At 48.3% G+C, this 13,610-nt stretch overlaps 1 protein-coding gene across 1 annotated transcript in view; it reads right to left on the reverse strand.

Moving 5' to 3' along the window:
• Nucleotides 1-546: 546 nt before the first annotated feature.
• The window catches only part of TTLL9 (tubulin tyrosine ligase like 9), a 45,443-nt gene continuing 32,379 nt past the window's right edge, over nt 547-13,610 (reverse strand). The window contains exons 11-15 of the mRNA XM_058562184.1: nt 9,678-9,736; nt 8,532-8,728; nt 6,835-6,948; nt 5,507-5,631; nt 547-1,006 (exon numbers count right to left, since the gene is read on the reverse strand). Coding sequence (XP_058418167.1) covers nt 930-1,006; nt 5,507-5,631; nt 6,835-6,948; nt 8,532-8,728; nt 9,678-9,736 — 572 coding nt within the window. The 3' untranslated portion in view covers nt 547-929. The remainder of the gene's footprint in view (nt 1,007-5,506; nt 5,632-6,834; nt 6,949-8,531; nt 8,729-9,677; nt 9,737-13,610) is intronic.

Genomic DNA, 13,610 nt, shown 5'->3' on the forward strand with positions numbered 1-13,610 from the left:
GCAGTTAGCCTACCAGCCCACTCCGTTGCAACCCCTCTTAAAACAAGAGGAGGCTTAGGAATGTTGGAATGTGGAAAATGCAGAAATTTTACTTGCACTCCACTCCCCAAGCCATCTTGCCTGCCAGCCCAAGGCTTTCTAGTTTGAAAAGCTCAGCTCCCAACCTCAAACAGGAAGGTCCAGAGCGTCTGTCTCACCCAGCTGGCTTGGATAAGTGCATCTTTGCAGAGACCCTCATTAAGCAGCTCTGCCTTCCTGATCCTTACTTGTCCATCTGAGAAATGGGGATGCTCTGGCCCACTGGTTTTCAGATGGTCAGAGCTCCATGAGTTCCCTTGACATGCAAGGTCAGGGTACTGCAAGGAGGGGAAGATGTGTTTAGGGCTTGCTCAGCCCTTCCCCAGGCCCCCAATAAACACAGTCTAATAACTGCTTGCTTTGCAAGCACAGCTTAAGTTCCTACCCCTGAACCCTTGTTCCTGAAGGATCCTTTCAGCACTGACCTGAGAGACATCAAAGGGTCAAAGCCAGGAGGACTTGGCTGCATCCCCTGCGCTAGGCCTGGTGCCCAGTGACTCTTGGAGTAAGGCCTGTGCTCGTTTATTAGATGTGCTCTCTCTCGGGTAGCAGGACTTGCTGCATTTGTCCTCTTTGGGCCTGGTTGCCAAGCCAATCTGTGAAGGTTAAAGCCCATCCAGTCCTGGGGATTGGCTGTCTCCTGGTGCAGAGACGCCTGGAGGGGGAGTGGGGAGTGTGCATCCAGGGGGCCCGGAACAAGCAGCAAGCAGCGGGCCCCCAGCCAGCAAAGCTGCTGCCAGGCCGGAGGGCGGGAGGCGAATGCTCTGAGGTGCTGCTGTGCTGGAAGCGTGGAGTGGGGAGAGGACTGGCGTGGCACCTCCCGGGGTCGCTCTCCTCCCGGCGGCTCAGGATTAGCTGGCAGCTTTCTTCTGGCCTTGGAGGGAGCGGAACAGCTGCCTCAGCTGCTTTTCCCGATCATTGACGCAGCCTGGAAGGGAAGTGGAGTGTTGGGACACTCTGGGATGGCCTGTCCTTGGTAGAGGGGACAGGCGGGGAGTGGAGGGGCCTGTGTTCCCACTACCTGGTGGGAAGAGGGAAGCGCAGGAGCCATGCGACCACGGATGGCCTGAGGCCTGCATCCTGGCTCCCCTCCTGAACCGCCGTGGCCCTCCAGCAGGTCATTTACCTCGCTGAGCATCAGTTGTCTCATCTGCGAACCAGGACACCTGCTTTATGGGGTGAATGTAAGGACCATCAAGAAAAGGTGACATTCACTGGGGACTTACCTCAAGCCAGGGACTGCTTCAGGTGCTGAATGTGGGTTAACCTGTTGGGCCCTCACAGGAATGATGTGTAAAAGAGAAAACTGAGGCTCAGAGAGGTTAAATAATTTGCAAATCACACAATAGGGAGCAGAACTGAGACTTGAACCAGGCTGTGTAGCTCCAGAGGCCAAGCTCTTAACCACTACCCCACACTGCCTTTCCTCCTGGCTTTGCTCAGTGAAAATGCATGCAGAGCCAGCACAGTGCCTGATGCTTAATAGGTTAAATGTTAGCTTCCTTCCCTTACCCAACCCCATGTGCCAGGCACAACTGATGAAGAGAGGAATCTTCCCCACGAGTGGCCCCCACTCTCATGTAAGTGCGTCCCAGGCAGTCCAGGCTGAGAGGCTCCTCCCCCAGCACGTTCACGGTGTTGCCACTTCCTGTTTGCTCTCAGATCTGGTCCTGGAGGCAACTCCGTGGTCATTTAATCCTGTGCTGGGCACACTGATGACACTCAACGGTTGGATGACTGACTCCCTGTGGCCACAACTACTGAGCTGGAGGTGTCTGCCATCTTAGCACCCCAAGAAAGGTGTCCTTGCCTCCCTGGCACTCACCAGTCATCAAGGTTTCACTGAGCTGAGAGCCCAAATATATGTGTCCCCAGGGTTTTTCGAAGTGAGCTCCGTGGAACCCTAGCTTTAACTGTAATTGGCTCGTTCATAACTCCCAAATCTTTGTATTCAATGCAAACCTCTTCTTGGAGTTCTAGACTCATCTCTGCATTATCAGCTGATCTTTTTCACCAAGAGATCCCTCAACACATCCCTAACTCACTTTATCAATACTCTTCCCACCCCAAGCAGCTCCTCTTGTATTCACCATCCACCCAAACACTTGACTAGAGACTTGGGAATCATTCTAGAAACTTCTAAAACAGTGGCTCTCAACCTAGTCTACGCTTTAGAGTCATCTGTGAGCTTTTAAAAATACTGACATCCAGACCAACTGTATCTTTATCTTCAGCAGGCATCAGTATTTTGTGAAGCTCCCGTGTGATTCCAATAAGCAGCCAAGGTGGAGAACGACTGTTCTGCATCTTTCCTACTCAAACCGGGTCCAGGTGCCAGCAGCATTGATCTCTGAGGTGGATTGTTAGCAAAGATGGCTGCAACAATTCTTCCCATTCCTACATGCACACCTCCCTGCAAGGTGAGTGCTGCTCCTCCCACTAAGAGGTGGAGTCTCTTTCCTTGCCCTGTGTGTATGGGCTGGACTAGCTTTGACTGATGGATCGTGGCAGATGACACTGTGGGTCTTCTGAGCCCAGGCCTCAAGAGGCTTCGCTATGTCTTCTCTCGCCTTCTTGGACACCTCAGTCTACATGTGGAGCAGCCAGGGCTAGACTGCTGGAGGATGAGGGGCCACCTGGAAAGAGAGGCCCAGCTGGCAGCCAGTACCAAGCACCACACGTGTGAATGAGGCTGTCCTAGGCCATCAGGTCTCAGTAATCTGCCAGGTGCCTGCAGCCCACGAGTGACCCTAGGTGACACCTGCAGAATCACGAGCAAATAAGATAGTAGTTGTTTTAAGTCTCTTGGTTTGGGGAGGCTTTGTTACACAGCAGTAGTTAACTAATAGAGCATCACCTGGGAGCTTGTTAGGAATACAGAATATTAGACCCCACCCCAGACCTGCTGAATCATAATCTGCATTTTAACAAGATTTCCGGGTGATTGTATGCACAGCTTGAAATCACACTATAGTCATCCTCCAACAATGCCATGTGGCAGACGCTAGAGATCTGCTGTGGAAAAGCCATTCACAAACCCCCTCTCCTTTGCTTTCCTTAATGCAAACTGCTTGACATCCCAGGCTTCCTTGCCTCTGGGCTGGCCACATGATCCAATTCTGGCCAATAAGATGTAAGCAGCGGTCCCTGGGAGGGCTTCCTTTTTGGAATAAAGAGTCAAAGCTTGGGCTGGCCGGGTGGTATAGCGGTTAAGTTCATGCGCTCCGCTTCGGCGGCCCAGGGTTCGCCAGTGCGGATCCTGGGCACAGACCTACTTACCACTCATCAAGCCACGCTGAGGCGGCTTCCCATATAGAAGAGCTACAACTCTACATCTATGCTACACAGCTATGCACTGGGGCTTTGGGGAGAAAAAGAGAAAAAGAGGAAGACTGGCAACAGATGTTAGCGCAGGGCCAATCTTCCTCAAAAAAAAAAAAAGAGTCAAAGCATGAAGTACAGGCCTTGGCCCTTGGGCTTTCCTGCTTCTTCTTGCCTGGGACAAGAACACAGTGTCTGGAGTTGGAGCAGCCATCTTGCAACCATGAGGCAATAAGCATGAACACTAAGACAACCTGCTGAGTGTAGCAAAGCAGAAAGAGAAAAGAGCTGGGTGCTTGGGGGCATTGTGCAGCCATGTGTCAGCCCTGCAGAGCCCACCCCAAGACTTCCTGTGGCTCAAGGCAAATCAGTCCCTCTCTGTGAACTATTAGTTGGCCTTTTAGTTGCTTGCAGCCAAACCCAATCCTAGATCATACTAGGCCATACAAAACCCTAAAAAAGATTTAGAACTTCTTTTCATCAAAAAAAGAAAAAAAGGGGCCAGCCCGGTGGCGCAAGCGGGTAAGTGCGCGCGCTCCGCTGCGGCGGCCCGGGGTTCGCTGGTTCGGATCCCGGGCGCGCACCGACGCACTGCTTGGCAAGCCATGCTGTGGCCGCGTCCCATATAAAGTGGAGGAAGATGGGCACAGATGTTAGCCCAGGGCCGTCTTCCTCAGCAAAAAAAGAGGAGGATTGGCGGATGTTAGCACAGGGCTGATCTCCTCACAAAAAAAAAAAAAAAGAAAAAAAGAAAAAAAGATGCCACGAACAAAATTTATAAAGCAAATGACAAACTCAGGAAAATATTCACAATAAATTCAACAGAGGGGTAATATCCTTAACATATTAATATCCAAGGCCTTTATAAATTTAGAAAAAATGTAAACAACCCATTGAAAAATAAAGAGCATGGACAGCTTACAAAAGAGAAAATGCAAATTAAAAAATCTGAAACCTCACCAGTACAGACAACAAGTCTTACCTATCGAGTTGGCAATTTTTTTTAATTAATTCAGAGTTGGCTAATTCATGTAATCTTTCTAGAAAGCAGTTGGCTGTAATAGTCCGTCCCCTTGACCCAGTAATTCTACTTCTAGGATCTGTCCTAAAGAAATAGCCAGAATTTCAGTCGAGCTTTATGTGAGAGGATGTTCATCATGGCATTATTTATAAAAGTAAAGAATTGGAATTGTCCTAAATGCCCAATGATAAGAAATAGGTTTAGTAAATTTTGGCATCTATATAAGCTGGAATATTTTGCAGCAATATGGTAATTTTGTCTTTAACTGTGCTAAGGGGCAAGAGAGTCTAGCAGTTAAGCGTTCAGGTTTTGAAATCAGGCAGATTGGAGTTCAAGTCCCAGCTCACCACTTATAACCGAGGTCTTCAGCAAGTTAGTAACATCTGGAGACCATTTCTCATCTGTACAGTGATACTAAACGCAGCTTTAAAATGAAATGAGATAGTCTATTTAGTTTGGACCTGGCCAAAACGTGTTTTCAAAACAGAGTGTCTTATTAATATTGTTGAATGACATGAAAAATGCGATGTGGAAAAGTGGGACTCAAAACTCCAGCCCAATGCCAATTCTGTCAAAGAAAAAGTATGCATATATGCATTTTTGAAAAACTGGAAGGAAATACACCAGATTGTTAAAGATGGTTATGTCTGGATGGCTTTTTATTTCCTTCTTTAGTTTTCAAATATTCTACAATGAGTGTGAACAATTTTTAGAATCAGGGAAATTTTTCACTTTTTAAACCACATTTAAAGTCAAGCCCTGAAACCTTTCATTTCTCTTAACAACGTGTCGCGTGGTTTTGGTTTGCTTTCCACCTAAGCCTTTCTAGATCCACCTCCTGACAGATTAACACCATCTCTCAGTGTGTGCTAGGCAGTGTGCCAGGCATATATTGAGATAGAAACGATTTAATCTCCAGTTTACAGATGAGGAACAGAGAGGGTACGTCCCTTGCCCAAGGTCACACAGCTGGTAAATTGTTGATCAAATTAAAACAGTCTAACCACTGTGCCAAGCTGCCTTCCAGACTACCTGGCACCTCCCATGACACATCCCCGGTGCCCACTCCCCGCCTGACCCACATACCAAGGTGCGTGTTGGTCACAAAGTTCACCATCCCTGACAGGTCGGGAGCCCCCTCCTCTCTGCTGACAGGGCCATCGTTCCACATGAGGTCAAAGCCTCCGACTCGCTTCTCCCTTCCCGTGAGCCTGGACAGGCAGGAGACACCAGGGGTTAATGAGGGTGCACCTGGGGGGGGCCTAAGACCCGAGCCAGGTCCCTGATCCATCCCTGCACCCTAGTGGTGCCCACCCTGTCAGAATTCCTTCTTCTGTCCAGCCAGTCACTGGCCGTTTCCCAGGTGCCCACACAGGCCTCAGAGGGGGTCATCCCCCATTTCGTCCCCAGGCTCCCATGCTCACCCTTGGTAATATGCACCTACTTGTGCTTTCTGGTTTAAAGTGTGCTGTCCTTGCCAGACCACAAACTCCATGAAGGCAGGAACTAGGTCTGTCATGTTCTTTACTCTGGCCCCCGTGGCACATAGCAGGGGCTCAAATGTTTGTTGAATGAATAAGTGATGGTGGGTACAGTGGACACCTGAGGCTTCTGCCTGCTCAGCATCCATTTCACCTGTTTTCAACCTAAGGGTATCTCGGTTTTTCCTTTGAAAACCACTCCTCCTCCTCTCATCCACGTGGCTCAGGCAGGGTTGACCCCACCCTGGGAGGTGGGCACAAGACCTCGGCCTGGTCAATCGGAGTCATAATGATTGGTTCAGGGATGGGGATGTGACCTGATCCCCACCAATGAGCAATGAGAGTCGGCCCTCAAACTTGTCCTGGAATAATTGGGAAAAAGCTGCTGCAGAGGAAAGAGATGAGAGAGAGCAGATAGACCAACCAACACTGACTGAGCACCTGGATTCAGCCATTCCTGAAGTCAGACAATGGATTTTTCCATTGTATACACATTGTTATAACAATATATAATCTCTTATTGAGCACTTACTATGAGCTAAGTACTTTACAATAAATTATCTTGGTAAATTAGTCTAACAATCCTGAGAGGTAGACGTGACATTTCTCATTTTACAGACGAGGAAACTGAGGCTCAGAGAGGTGAAGTGACGGGTCCAGGTTCCCACAGTCAGGAAGTGCTGGGGAAATCCCACTGGACTGAATCTCAGAAAGCTGTAGTCGGCCCTGCTCTGCCCCGAAAGGGCTGAGTCCTTGGACCAGGGCCCAACCCTGTGTGGACATCTCAGTTTCTCCATCTATAAGATGGCAGGCAGGCCAGAGCCATCTCTGAGGGCAGCTCAAGTCCCAAGGTTGTTCTGAGCTCCCTGTCTTCCTTGTTGGGAGCCCCGATCCTCATGCACAGAGGTGCATGTACGAGGCCGCCTCCCTCACCTGGCCTCCATGTCCACGACGTGCAGGGTGTCTTCCAGGAGGCAGGTCTTGAGCTCATAGTCCTCCTGGCTGCTGGCCGTCAGCGACGGGGACGCATTGACCTCCAGGAGCCACCTGGGGTGGGAGGAGAGGAGTGGAGAGCCTTGGGGTTACCGGGTCCCTGGAGCCCCTGGAATTTCACTGAGAGGCTAGATGGGTGCCTGGGCCCCACCCTCAATTCAACCAGGGTAGCTCCCTCCATTTTTCCATTAGAAGAAAGGTTTCAGTGGCTAAAACTTTTTGAAAACAATTGCCACAAACTTGAAATCCCCACAAGGGCCAGGCGATAACTTAAAAGAGGCAAGCTGGAGGGGGTTAGAATGATTTGGGGACCCTCACGCTCTATTATTGCTTTTCCTTCCTCCAATAGAGCTGTGAGTACAAGAACAACTTCCCTCTCCTAGTGAAAGTTTGCCTATAGATGGCGACCGACCGGCCGGCTCAGGGTCGGGGAGTAGTAGGGAGGGGCGGAGACTGTGGTGAACTGGAAAGAGCATTCTGCATCTAAAGCGGCGGCTGCGGCCAGCTCCAGGAGTGTGGCCCTGTGGGAGTGTCAGCGAAGAACTGTGAGACCTTCTGAATTTTCCAGAAAAGCCAAAAATCCAAATTTTTGTGTAAACACAAAATCTCCCAATTTTTCTCCCAACTTTTAGAGATTGTCAATGAATTTAAATTGAAAGCAAACAAACAAACATTCTGAAGGCTGAACTCAAAGTGTCTGGAGGCCAAAGCAGCCCAAGGGCCTCCGGCTCACAACCTCTTGTTTTGTGCAACCCCGTCACTTTACAGACAGGAACCTGGGACGCAGAGAGGGAAAGGCTCACCCAGGGGGTCACTGGGAGACCAGAGCCCCTTTCCACTGTGTGCCGCCTCCTCTGAAGCTCGTGTCCGCACCAGTATTCACTCTACTGCCCCCAGCCACATCTTGCAGCAGGAGGCAAAGGAGAGAGACCCGCTGGTGCCAGAACCCTGTTTCTCTTGAACCCGGGCCAACTTAGGTCTTGCTCCAGGGCCCCCACTCCTGGCTCAGAGAGCCCCTCGACACTAGGCAGTGGCCCCGGGGAGGGGGTTGGGTCCAAGAGCAGCAGTGCTGGCGGGGAGCACTCAGCCCAGGAACCTGGGCCGTGGGCCTGGCTCCGCCCCTGACTCACTGCGTGACCTCAAGCTCCCTGAACAGCCCCACTGGGCTTCCATGTCCCGTTGTATCACGTGAGGGCCATCACTGTGGTCCCTGCCAGCTCAGGCTTGTTCTGCTCATCAGCTCAACCTCCTCCATGGGCGCTGCGGGAGTGCGCCAATCTCTTGGCAGGCATCAGCATGGTAACAACATTCCCTGATGCGGCACTTTGCACACTCAGAGCAGCAGGCCTCACAGAGGGGAGTTTCTTGCCTCTGCTGGGGAGGTTCCCTGACATGGCAGATGTTCAGGAAAGGTCTCCCAGTGCCAGGCATGGGCTCAGTGCTGTGTAGACATTACCTCATTTATTCCTCCTAACAATCCCAAAGGCACAAGGACCATTTTACAGACGGGCAAACTGAGGCACAGAAAAAGGAAGTGTGCCCAACGAGGGAGGGGCAGAGCTGAGAGGAAACCTGGCAGTCTGGGTGCAGAGCGTGTGACAGACCCTTGCTCCCCCGGCCCGAGCCCGCCCACTTACGGCTTGAGGTCCTCGTCTATGAGGATGTCGTAGCCGTAGAGCTCGAAGCAGTGCTTGTCGCTGATGATCACCTTCTGCACGCTCTGCAGGCTCTTGATGAAGATGTTGTCCATGTCGCTGAAGAGGGTCTCCACCGCCTCGGGCCCGTGCTTGGACGCCAGGTACTGTCGGAAGCGCTGCAGCATCCACTTGCAGCCCTGGGGCCCGTGCACCGGGTGGGAGAGGGGGCTTCAATTAACCGGGACCTGGCCTGCATGGACCCTCAAACAACCACCAGCACGGCCCTTAGGTGTGGACAAAAGGGGCCCGGGCCTGAGTCCTGTGATCACCGGAATCCTGAGTGTGTCCCTCCTTGTGGGGTGAAGATCCTGCATGCCCAAGGGTATGTGCCCACCCAGAGCCTGTGTCTCTTTTTCTAGAGCACAGGCTGGTGCCCACAACCCCAGAAGTCCCTGTCCAAATGCCCTGCACAGGCCTGGTCCCTGGGCCCACCTTCCTGAGGAAAGACTGCACCAACCATGTGTGCACCCCAAGGAGTGACCAACAGGTTGCTGTTTCGGGGGGTGTATGCAGGAGGCCCCCACTGTGTGGGATGGAGCTGGGGGAGGGAAAAGAAGGGAGCAGGTGTGAGCTGGGGACCAGCTCTCCCTGTGCCCCTCTGATCTGACACTTAACTCTGAGAAGTCTGAGAGTTCTCAATTTGATCCTGGCCTTGCAGGTTATTAGATAGATGATAGATAGATAGATGGATGATAGATAAATAGATGATAGATAGATAGAAAGAGATAGATGATAGATAGATAGATAGATGATAGATAGATAGATAGATAGACAGACAGATTGATGATAGATAAGCATATCTGTCAAGGCAGGAGGACAGAACACATTTTGTTAAAAGCCATGTTAGTTTGATTTGTAACTCTTAAATATTTGGACACATGATGCTTGGCCCTCCATTTGGACTCTTGCCCTGGGCCCTGCCAAGGGAAGGTGAGCCCAGCCTTGCTGGTGAGCTGTGAGCCTGAGACAGACCTGTCCTGGGCTCCTTGGCACTCCCCCTCCCACCCGGCCTGGTCCCGGAAGGCTGTCCCCAGAAGGCTGTCCCCAGAAGGCTGTCCCCGGAAGGCAGAAGCCCGGCCTCCTCACCTTCTTTGGGTGGTAGTCGGGAGACGTCTTTTGCACGGCCACATTGGTGAGGTGAACGTCTGGCAGAGGTTGGTGGTCAAGGGCCAGCGTGGACAAGAAGGGGGAACCCTGCTCCACGTAGCCCCCAGGGACCAAACTGAGACCCTCGCTTGGGAACTGATGGGGAAGGCTACAAAACAGCCCAGAGGTCACATGCGTGGGCTTTGGAGTCAGCTGGGCCTGGGTTCAAATCTTGCCTGCATCTATCTTTTCTGGCTGGGGGCCTCTGAGCAAGTCACTTAACCTCTCTGAGCCTGTTTCCTCACCTATTAAATGGAGGTGCACAGTAGAATATTGACCTCACAGGGTAATTTGAGAGATCAGATAAGACGCTGTGTAGAAGAGCCTCCTACAGTGTCTGGCACAGCTGATATTATTATGTTATGATTTTCCAACTCCAGAGGAGAGAACACTTTCTTACAAGTAGAGAGAAAAAATACAGGACAGCCATCTCAGGACATTCTGAGCTCTCTGTCACTAGAGGGGTTCAGGCTGGGGGGCCACTTTGCAGGAACATTGGAGAAGTGATCCAGCATGGGGTGGGGTCAAGACGGCCTTTGAAGTCCCAGCCCTGAGAGCCTGTCTTATGGTATCATCACCATCGTCACCACCAGTAACATTGGCAGCACTTTGCAGCTTACGGAGCACATTCACACACATCATCGCATGTGTTCCCCAAATTATTCCCATCTCAGAGATGAGACCTTAGAGGTTAAGTGACAGCCATTCAGATACCCCTTCCTCAACATCCTCCCCAACACAGCTAAGTAGGATGGATCCCCTAAACCTTGTGAAATGACCGTAAGATGTAACTCTTTCCAGGACACATTGGACATTTCACAGATGGGGAGAGAGAGGCTCTAGGTCACTGACCCAAGTCTAATCCCCTAAAAGGAATATTTCTCCATGTTTGTGGCATATTAGACAGGGCAGGGTGGCTTCAGCCTCTAGAGAGGAGGTGGGCATCCTCTTTAGCGTTGTTTTCCTAGAATGCCTTCTTTAGAGCTTTTCAAAGACTTTTTTTTTTCACATTTGTCTGAGAGTTTTTCTACCTTAATTTCAAAAGAATAGGTACATGATAAACCACTAAATAAGAAAAGAGTCCTTACGTTTATGGTGAATTGATTTTCAGAAAGGGTGCCAAGGCTTTCAGTGGGGGAAGTGTAGTCTTTCAACAAATGGGTGGGGACACCTGGACATCCATGGGCAGAAGAGTGAAGTTGGACACCTACCTCATATCATGGACAAAAATCAACTCCAAATAAAGGATGGACCTAAATATAAGAGCCAAAACTGTAAAGCTCTGAGGATAAAATATAAGAATAATTTGTTGTGACACTGGTTAGGTAGAGCTTCTTAGATGTGATACCAAAAGCACAAGTGACAACAGAAAAAATAAATTGGACTTCATCAAAATTAAAAACTTTTGTGCTTCAAAGGACATTATCAAGAAAATGCAAAGGTAGGGCACAGAGGATTTTTAGGGCAGTGAAAACACTCTGTATGATACAATAATGATGGAAACATGTCATTATACATGTGTCCAAACCCATAGAATATACAACCCTAATGTAAACTGTGGACCCTGGGTGATCACAACGCATCAATGTAGGTTCATCAATTGCAACAAATGTCCCAGTCTGGTGACTGATGTTGATAACGGGGGAGACTATGCATGTGTGGGGGCAAGGGGTATATGTGAAATCTCTGTACTTTCCTCTCAATTTTGCTGTGAACCTGAAACTGCTCTAAAAAAATTAAGTCCTTAAAAAAAAAAAGGGACAACCCATAGAATGGGAGAAAATATTTGTAAGTCCTGTATCTGATAAGGGAGTAGTAGTAAGAATACATGAAGAATTCTTACAGCTCAACAATAAAAAAAGATAAATAATCCAATTTAAAAATGGGCAACGGCTTTGAGCAGACATTTCTCCAAAGCAGATTTATGAATGGCCAACAAGCACATGAAAAAGATGCTTAACACTGTTAGTCATCAGAGAAAGGCAATCAAAACCACCTCATGTCCACTAGGGTGGCTATAATAAAAAGGGCAGATTTGAAGTTGGTGAGGATGTGGAACAATTGGAACCCTCATACCATACTGGGGGCAATGGAAATGGTGCAGCACTGTGGAAAACAGTCTGATGGCTCCTCAAAAGGTTAAACATAGAATTACCAGGTGGCCAGCAATTCCATTCCTTGTATACACCCAAAAGAAATGAAAACACGTGTCCACACAAAAACGTGTACATTAGTACTCACAGCAGCATTATTCATAATAGCCAAAACGTGGAAACAACCCAATGTTCATCAACCAATGAATGGATAAATAAAATGTGCTATATCCACACAATGGAATACTGTATGGCAATAAAAAGGAATGAATTACTGACACATGCTACAATATGGACAAATCTTGAAAACATCACGCTAAGGGAAAGAAGTCAGACACCAAAGACCATATATTGTATGAATCCACTTATAAGAAACATCAGGAATAGGCATATAGAGACAGAGAGTGGTTGCATAGGCTGGGGTGGAGGTTGGAGGGAAATAAGAATCAAAGGCTAACGAGTATGGGGTTTCTTTCAGGGGACGATGAAAATGTTCTAAAACTGATTATGGTGATGGTTGTGTGAATATGATGAAAACCATTGGGTTGTATGCTTTAACTGGGTGAATTGTGTGGTATGTGAATACATCTCAATAAAGTTCTTATAAAATAAATAGGAAAAGAGGATGTTCAGGCAAAGTGAGTTACTGGCTTAAGATGGGAACCCACTCCATTGTGATGGAGCAAGCCTTGTTCCCAGCACTTCACACTCCTCCACACGCTGCTCCTGTCTGAAGGGAGGAGAAATCAGAGACTTCCCTAGCTTCTGGGGAGAAGTAGGGGCTAAAAGAGGAGAGTGGGCAACCTCAGAGCCTCCCCTCTCCACAGACAGACCTGAAATCAGATTCCAGTGGACCAAACAGCCCAGCCGCAGAGAGTAAACAAACAATTCACATCAATCCATAGAGAAGTGGAACCGAGTCGTGGTGAAATCTTTCAGATGAAAAGAATTTTCTTAGCTTAGAAATGACAAAAGAAATCACAGAGGAAATCAGTGGACAGAGTCAACTATGTAAAAATAAAAATAATCAGATATCAAGGCAAAAATGTAAGGCAAACATGACTAGAGAAAAGATTTTTAGCATATATCACAGGCTAATGTTTTTGTCACATGAAAATCCCACATAAATTGGTAACAATAGAATTTTATGATCCTAATAGATAAAGTATATGAAACCCTAAAAGAGAAAATGTAACTGGCAAAAGACCATTTGGGAAAATGCCCAAAGTTTCTAGTAGTAGAAGATACACAATTTAAAAAGTATGTAGGGAATGTAAATTGGTGCAGCCACCATGGAAAACAGCATGGAGGTTCCTCAAAAAATTAAAAATAGAACTACCATACAATCCAGCAATTCCACTTCTGGGTATTTATCCAAAGAAAATGAAAACACTAACTCAAAAAGATATATGCACCCCTATGTTCGTTGCAGTATTATTTACAATAGCCAAGAAATGGAAGCAGCCTAAGTGTCCATCAATAGATGAACGGATAAAGAAGTTGTCACACACACACACACACACACACACACACACACACACAATGGAATATTACTCAGCCATAAAAAAGAATAAAATCTTGCCATTTGCAACAACATGGATGGACCTAGAGGGTAATATGCTAAGTGAAATAAGTCAGACAGAAAAAGACAAATACCATATGATTTCACTAATATGTGGAATCCAAAAAATAAAACAAATGAACAAACAAAACAAAACAGACTCATAGATACAGAGAACAAACTGGTGGTCACCAGAAGGGAGGAGGTGACAGGATGGGT

The sequence above is a fragment of the Diceros bicornis genome, chromosome 19 (genome assembly GCF_020826845.1).
Source record: "Diceros bicornis minor isolate mBicDic1 chromosome 19, mDicBic1.mat.cur, whole genome shotgun sequence".
Taxonomy (NCBI): Eukaryota; Metazoa; Chordata; class Mammalia; order Perissodactyla; family Rhinocerotidae; genus Diceros; species Diceros bicornis.